Genomic DNA, 7,969 nt, shown 5'->3' on the forward strand with positions numbered 1-7,969 from the left:
CCCACTCTGACTTGGGGTATAGACTGCAGAAAAGGGGGGCTCTCCTATGGCCCATCCCCCCAGAGGTGGGGAGCTGGGCCCTGGACTGCCTGGTGCTGGTGACAGAGTCTGAAGCAGCATGTGGCACAGGCGGATCACGTGGCCGCAGATGGGGAGGGGGCTGAGTGCTGTGTGCAGACTGGGTCATGCCTGCACCTGCCCGTCACTTGGCGGATTGGCAAGGCCTGTGCGTGGGAGGCAGCCGGCAGCAGTGCCATGTGCTGACACCTCACAGCCAGACTCCCCTGTTTAGTGCTGATTGTTAGAACCACCCCCAGAACCTCAGTTAAGCAAAGGGGTTTGTTTCCATGGAGACAGGCATCCTTTCTCCATGGCAACCTGAAATCCCAAAACCCCAGTTAGACTGAGGAATGAGTCATCTGTGACCATCAGGAGGCACCCTTTCACAAGGTGACCCCAATGTGGACAGTTGAGCAACTGACCACAGACGTGAAAGGTGCCCCAAGGGCGTGGAGGCTTGGGCAGAGGGGGAGGAGGGGGGCCCCACTTAACCCCTCCCCTCCCACCCGTGGTCTGAGGCGGCTGCTGCGGGGAGCTCTGTAGAGGCGGCAGCCCTACAGCTGGAGCACTTGCCTGGGAAGGATCCCTGTCCCCCAAGACGGGCCCCAGAACGCAGAGGAAGTGGGCGCTGCCCGGCCGAGTGGACACAGAAGAGTTAACTGGCGGGGTGTGACAGGGCGCACCGCCCTCAGGAAGTGTTACTCACCAGCGGGAATGCTCTTGCCTTGGGGGCTGGACTGCCTTCCTGAGTCCCAGAAGTAACCGAAGGAGCTCCCCGCCATGGAAGCCCCTGGGGAGCCAGGAGCAGGGCCCCTGAGAGCCCCCAGCCCGTCACACTCCTCTGCACCTGGGCACCTGGAGAGAGAAAAGTTAGTGAAGTTGGAGGGGCAGCCTGGAGGGGCAGGGAGAGACCGCGGGCCGGTCTGTCCCAGGGCAGAGGAGGGGGAAAGGGTTGGGCGAGGGGCCCAGCCGCGGGCCGCCTGCTTAGGTCTGGTGCCTGCCTCCAGGCCAGCCCAGGGCCCGATGTACGACGTGCCCGACGCCAGCGGGGGGCAGACAGGTGGGCCCCAGCGGCCAGGACGCACTGTGAGCCTGCGGGAGCGCCTGCTGCTCACGCGGCCCGTGTGGCTGCAGCTGCGGGCCAACGCAGCGGCTGCGCTGCACGTGCTGAGGACCGAGCCCCCGGGGGTGAGTCTTGCCCCTGCCCCCGGAGACTGGCCGGTGGAGGGTGGGAGGGAGAGGAGCGGGACACGCAGGTCCTGAGCGCCAACCCATCCGTCCTCAGACGTTCCTGGTGCGGAAGTCTAACACTCGCCAGTGCCAAGCTCTGTGTGTCAGGCTGCCTGAGGCCAGTGGCCCTTCCTTTGTGTCCAGCCACTACGTCCAGGAGAGCCCTGGGGGTGAGAGGGACTGGCCGGAGGGACGGGGCTGGAAGCAGAGGCTGGGCCGGGGGGAGTCCAGAGAACAGCCTCACTTCCCATCTCCCAGGCGTCTCGTTGGAGGGATCTGAGCTCGTCTTCCCGGACCTCGTCCAGCTCATCTGCGCCTACTGCCACAGCCGGTGAGCCTGCCCTCCGGTGCCGGGGTCCGAGGGACACCCTGTCCTTCCAGCCCGACAACCCCAGGCACCCCTCACTTATCTGTCCCTCTCTGGCCTCAGGGACATCCTGCTGCTCCAGCTCCAGCTCCCCAGAGCCATCCGGCAGGCAGCCACCCACAAGGAGCTGGAGGCCATCTCCCATTTAGGCGTTGGTAAGGCTCCCCTGCTGCCCATTGCACAGGTGGACAGACTGAGGCCCAGGGGGAGAGGGAAGGCACTCGGGCACACAGCCTGAGCCTGTGTCTTGCCCTCCTTTGGGCACATCCCCTCCGTCTCCCTGAGGCCCTAGCTGGTTTCTCTCCCCTAGAGTTCTGGAGCTCCTCCCTCAACACCAAGGCTCAGCCAGGCCCCTCCGAAGGCCCGCTGCTGCCCCGGCTGAAGCCCCGGCCCCCACAAGAGCTGGACCAGGGCACCGGGGCCGCCCTGTGCTTCTTCAACCCCCTGTTCCCCGGGGATCTGGGCCCCACCAAGCGGGAGAAATTCAAGAGGAGTTTCAAAGTACGCGTATCCACGGAGACCTCCAGCCCCCTGTCTCCACCCGCTGTGCCGCCGCCCCCGGTCCCAGTGCTGCCAGGGGCAGCCTCCAGCCAGACGGAAAGGATGCCCCCTCGACAGCTGCTGAGGAGGGAGAGCTCAGTGGGGTACCGTGTGCCAGGGGGAGCCGGCCCCAGCCTCCCTCCCCTGCCCTCCCTCCAGGAGGTGGACTGTGGCTCCCCCAGCAGCTCCGAGGAGGAGGAGGGGGTGCAGGGCTGTCAGGGGAGTCCCGCAACCTCACCCCGCCTGAGTCTCAGGAACCGCAGGCGGCCTTTGCTTCGGTCCATGAGCTCTGCCTTCTGCTCTCTGCTGGCACCTGAGCGGCAGGTGGAACGGGCAGCCTCGGCACTGATGCAGGACCGCCACACCGCGGTGGGCCAGCTGGTCCAGGACCTGCTGACCCAGGTGCGGGCCGGCCCGGAGCCCCAGGAGCTGCAGGGTGTCCGCGAAGCACTGAGCAGGGCCCAGGTCATGCTGAGCGCCGAGCTGGGCCCTGAGAAGCTGCTGCCGCCTAACAGGCTGGGTGAGACTGCAGCCCGGCTCTCGCTGGCTCAGCCCCGTCTCTCACAATCTCAGCCCTTACCCAGGCCACTCTCCCCTCCACAGTGCCGCCTGTCTCACCCCTTCACGTGAATTTCATTCCCCACTCCTCTCCCCTCACCCTCCTGTCTCACAAGATCCCTCCTCCTCTTCATCGCTGTCTCACTGGACTCTGCCCGCACCCTGCCCTGGTTCCCCTGACCCCTGGCCTGCCTCTGCTCCCCAGAACGCGTCCTGGAGAAGTCCCTGCATCGCTCCGTGCTCAAGCCTCTCCGGCCCATCCTGGTGGCCCGCCTGCAGCGCAGGCTTTCCGCCGATGGCTCCCTGGGCCGCCTGGCTGAAGGCCTCCGCCTGGCCCGGGCCCAGGGCCCTGCAGCCTTCGGGTCCCGCCTGAGCCTGCCCTCCCCGGTGGAGACGGAGCAGGTGCGCCAGAAGCTGCTGCAGTTACTCCGCACCTACTCACCCAACGCCCAGGTCAAGCGGCTCCTGCAGGCCTGCAAGCTGCTCTACACAGTCCTGAGGACCCACCTGGGTACACCCCCCGCCTCCCCCGCTGGCTCCTTGCTGTCAGAGGCAGGCCCCTCCAGGCAGATTTCGGGAAAGGCACAGCTGGGGAAACGATGGGTCCAACCCTCCCATCTCACAGGTGGTCTAACTGAGGCCCCGATTGTAGAGCATCCTCGCCCCAGCCCCTGCTCCTGGTTGCCATAGAGATCACATTGCCCAAGGCCTGGCAGGTGGAGGGGCGGGTCACTGTCTAAGGCAAGGAGGACTGTGACCTCAAGGCCTCAGAGGAGCCTGAAGCTTCCCTCTCCGCCACCCCACAGGAGAGGGCGCGGGGGCCGACGAGTTCCTCCCGCTGCTGAGCCTGGTCCTGGCCCATTGCGACCTTCCTGAGCTGCTGCTGGAGGCCGAGTACATGTCAGAGCTGCTGGAGCCCACCATGCTCACCGGAGAGGGTGAGGGACTCACACACATGCACTCCTGTCGGGGTGGGAGGGGGGCTGGAGCAGGGAAGGGAGAGGGAACATGTCACCCAACCCCATCCTCCCTTCTCCCCGTGTCCCAGGCGGCTACTACCTGACCAGCCTCTCTGCCAGCCTGGCGCTGCTGAGCGGCCTGGGCCAGGCCCACACGCTCCCCCTGAGCCCCGCACAGGAGCTGCAGCGCTCCCTCAGCCTCTGGGAACAGCGCCGCCTGCCCGCCACCCACAGCTTCCAGGTAACAGGGCTCCATGCCATCCACCCAAACTGAGTCCCAGCAGGGAAAGGCTGGTCCTGCGCCCCCTGCAATAGGAACAGCACCCCACGCAGAACAAGGTCAAGACAGCCTTTCTGGAGAGAGTACGTCCCACGTGCCAGCACTGTGCCCAGTGCTCTAGGCGCTCAGCCCTGAATCTTCACAGAAACAGGGCCATCATTACCCCATTTCACAGATGAGGAAACTGAGGCGTGGCATGGAAAGGGAATGGGACACAGGTGGCTGGCTGAAGCCTCAAATCCTGGCTTCCAGCCCCAACTGGGGCCCTGCCCACCCCTGGACTCAGGCTTCCAGCCCGAGCTCCCCTCACCAGACACCATCCCTGACCTTCACCATCCTCGCCGCCCTTCTCAGACTTGGTTAAGAGTCCAGACTGTAGTCCTAACTGGTTTGGCCCAGTGGATAGAGCGTCGGCCTGCGGACTGAAAGGTCCCAGGTTTGATTCCGGTCAAGGGCATGTACCTTGGTTGCGGGCACATCCCCAGTAGGGGTGTGCAGGAGGCAGCTGATCGATGTTTCTAACTCTCTCTCCCTCTCCCTTCCTCTCTGTAAAAATCAATAATATATATATATATATATATATATATATATATATATATATATATTTATATATAATATATATTTAAAAAGAGTCCAGACTGTAGCCAGATCCTGGGTTCAAATCCGGGCTATGCTACTTTCGGGTTGTGGGAGCTTGAGCAAGTTAGGTAACTAATTTGAGCCTCAATTTTCTCATCTATAAAATGGGATAATAGTACCTACCTCCTGGGACTGATAGGAGGATTAAATGAGTTAAAACCAGGGCACATGCTCAGGACACAGAGTTAGCTCCATCTGAGTGTGATGGCCAGGCTGTAGGCCTGCTGGGACCATCCCTCCAGCCTGCCGTGTGACCCACCAGCCTAAGCATATCGCCCCCTTCCTCAGGGCCCCCCTAGGGCCTCACCTTGTCCATAAAGCTTTTTCCAGTTGGTTCTGCAGAGCCTAAACCGGGGCCTCAAGCTTTGCAGCCAGATACGTACCAAGCAAGGCTGAGTTTCTGTGTTTGTTTCTCCTCCTGCACAGCATCTCCTCCGAGTAGCCTACCAGGACCCCAGCAGTGGCTGTACCTCCAAGACCCTGGCCGTGCCCCCAGGGGCCTCGATTGCCACCCTGAACCAGCTCTGTGCCACCAAGTTCCGAGTGGCCCAGCCGGACGCTTTTGGCCTCTTCCTGTACAAGGAGCAGGACTACCACCGCCTGCCGCCGGGAGCCCTGGCCCACAGGCTGCCCACAACTGGCTACCTTGTCTACCGCCGCCAGGCAGAGCGGCCCGAGACACCGGGGGCCTCCCTTGGGGGTGCAACGGAGGAGGGCAGCAGGGAGCCAGAGGCAGGAGGCAGGGAGGAGAAAGGGGGCAGGGAGATGGGGACATCGAGGTCAAAGCCAGTCCCGGTGACAACTGCTGAGCAGGCGGGGAGCCAGGCCAGGGGAGGCCCTGCTCAGCCAAGTGCGCTGGAGGCTGAGGGAGGCCAGGCCGCAGAGGAGTAGCTGGGAGTGGCCAGCGGGGCATTTGGGGCCGAAAACTCTGAGCCTGCTGGGAAGGCCTTTAGAGCCCTCAGCCCCACTCACTCTGTGCCTCCACCTCTGCTGCTCATCTCTGACCACACCTGCCGGGGAAGTGCCTGGACTGGCTGCATCTGCGGCATTGGAGTGAAGTTGAGGGGCATGGGGACCCCCAGACCAAGGGCCCAAGGGCCTCTGCCTCTTACGCTTCTGCCTAGCCGGAGGCCGGCAGCCCTCCAAGCTGGGGGCTTCAAGGCCGTGAGAGACTCCACCTCCTCCCGGTGTCAGGATGACTCAGGAGGCAGCAGGGGCTTGGGCCAGCCCTGCTCCAGGCCACCTGGAGGACTGTACCTCCAAACCTCAGTGCCCTCACCTGTAAAGTGGGGGTGCAATGCCATCCTGTCTTCTCCCAGAAACCTTCCAGGCGTCCAGATGGATGGTTTTTTGGCAGAGCAGAACTCAGACCATGGGAAAGGGAGGGAAGGAGGTGGGATGTCAGCCTCCCCCCGCTCCAAGGGTCAAGGGTCGTTCGCTGCACTTGCTGAGGCTGACACCCTCCCGTCAGCCCGTGGAGACCCCGGAGGGCAGGTCCCGCTGGAGGGAGCAGCACCCAAGTTCTATTCTTTCCCAAGATGGGCCGACCTCCCGGGCCCTCTGGCATCCCAGGGGACTTGGACAGGAAGGCGGCTTTCAAATGGATGGGGGAGGGGGGCTTGGAAACCATTTTCTCTGCACTTCACTCTTTGGACCTCTCAAGAGCTTTACGGGAGTTTGTGCTATTACCCACGGACGTTCGGGAAAGTGACTCCTGAGATATCACACAGCAGGCCATTAGGGGTGCCCCCACCCCAACCAGGGCATCAGGTTCCAACTACACCCTAGAGCCCTTCTAAGCCACCAATAAATTAACCCTCAAGGCCCAGCAGAGCAGGCAGCAAATCCGAGCAAAGAAAGTGCCGGCAACAGCCACCAGGGGGTGCGTGTGGCCCAGGAAGCTGCGGAGTGGGTGACACCAAGAGGCGAGGGTGGCTCCCAGGCTTTGCGCTGGCAGCCAGCCACCGGGCACCTGGGGGACGGCAGGGGCTGAGGCTGCGGGCCCTCAGCTGCCTCGGGGTCAGGGGTCCGGACGCGGCCAGCCTCGCCGGGACCACTGCCTGGGAAGGAACTGTCCCCTGGTTGAAGGAGGACCCCAGCCCGCTGCCCACTAAGGGACATGCGCCCGCCCGTCAGAGGTGACAGCTGGAAGGTGGAGGCCTGGACGTGGGGCAGACAGACAAACCAGATGCAGCCCGGGTGCGGGGCTTCCAAATGTCTCGCCCGGCCACAGGCAGCGTTTCCCACCTCCACCCTCTCCCCCAAGCTTCTCGCAGGTTAGGGAGTCTCCCCTTCGGGCTTTTGGTGCCTCCCTCCCTGTCCCTCGCCCACCCCCAGGGCCTCGCACAGTGTTGGACACTCCGCGGGCGCTCAATAAACACTGTCCACCGACTGGAGTTTGATGACAGTGAAGGGCAGTGAGGCGGGGAGCTGGGAGGTCAAGGGAGGGCTGGGTCTGGGAACCAAGCACAGGATGTTGCAAGTTCAGTCGGAGAGCAAGGGCCTGGAAGGTTGCAGGGGGTACTCGGAGAGCCCCAGGCTGGATGGGGAGCAGGAACTGGGACTGGCTGAGGCTTCTGGGCCCCTATATCGGGGGCCTCTGCACGCCGCTCTCATCCCCCTCCCCTGCGGAGTCCTGATCCCTGGCTCTGGGAATCCAGCACCATCCCCCCCCACACACACACACACACACCCCACCACCCCGAAGTGGCTCAGCAGAGCACTGCCAGGCCCTGCCTGCTGCCTGGGTCTTTTGATTTATCTTCTTAAGAGATTCTGACTGGTCAGGTCCAGGCCGGGTAAATCAGCATAAACAGGGTCATTATACAGGTGTTGGGACTCCAGGCAGGGAAGGCAGTGACAGGCTGGTCTAAGACTGATCTCGTTGTCTCCATTTTACAGGTGAGCAAACTGAGGCTTGCTCAGGGAAAGGGGCTTGTTACGGGGCTCGAACACCAGGGTCTGTGGAGCTTCTGATTCTCCAATCCTCCCAAACAGAAGGACTCTTTACCCGTCCACTCGGCAATAATCTATGGAGTGTCTGTCTGGACCAAGCACCCCCGCCCCGGCCAGAGGGGAACAGATGTGATCTGGGGAGGAATCAGAATCTGCGCTGCCCGACCGAACCCCAGCCTCCCACCTTTGGCCTCTGGAAGAGGAAGCGGGGCTCTGAGAGGCGCCACGCCGGGCCGGAGTCCACCGCCCGCTGGAACAGCGAGCCGGCGCTGGGACCTCGCAGGAGCACCCACCCACTTCCTCCCTGGGCAGTGCTGCCTTCATCACCCGAGAGCCGCCTGTTTATTGTCTGTCTGCCCCGCCAGAAGGCCACAGCCAGGG

General features: G+C 63.2%; 1 protein-coding gene across 1 annotated transcript; it reads left to right on the forward strand.

Moving 5' to 3' along the window:
- Positions 1–822: 822 nt before the first annotated feature.
- RIN1 (Ras and Rab interactor 1) lies at positions 823–7,013 on the forward strand. The gene is made up of 10 exons (XM_008147035.3): positions 823–929; positions 1,068–1,248; positions 1,346–1,460; positions 1,549–1,621; positions 1,721–1,812; positions 1,968–2,717; positions 2,961–3,266; positions 3,562–3,693; positions 3,804–3,955; positions 5,060–7,013. Exons 1-10 carry the CDS (start codon positions 841–843, stop codon positions 5,522–5,524), a joined length of 2,355 nt encoding a protein of 784 aa, XP_008145257.2. The 5' UTR covers positions 823–840; the 3' UTR covers positions 5,525–7,013.
- The last annotated feature ends 956 nt before the right edge of the window (positions 7,014–7,969 follow it).

This window comes from Eptesicus fuscus, chromosome 13 (genome assembly GCF_027574615.1).
Source record: "Eptesicus fuscus isolate TK198812 chromosome 13, DD_ASM_mEF_20220401, whole genome shotgun sequence".
Taxonomy (NCBI): domain Eukaryota; kingdom Metazoa; phylum Chordata; class Mammalia; order Chiroptera; family Vespertilionidae; genus Eptesicus; species Eptesicus fuscus.

Excerpts from the sequence above, each read along its gene's own strand:
- RIN1 (XM_008147035.3), top strand. The coding sequence starts at position 841 with ATGGAAGCCCCTGGGGAGCCAGGAGCAGGGCCCCTGAGAGCCCCCAGC. Across the intron at positions 1,249-1,345 it reads TGAGGACCGAGCCCCCGGGG|ACGTTCCTGGTGCGGAAGTC; the intron begins GTGAGTCTTGCC and ends ATCCGTCCTCAG. Across the intron at positions 1,622-1,720 it reads TGCGCCTACTGCCACAGCCG|GGACATCCTGCTGCTCCAGC; the intron begins GTGAGCCTGCCC and ends CTCTGGCCTCAG.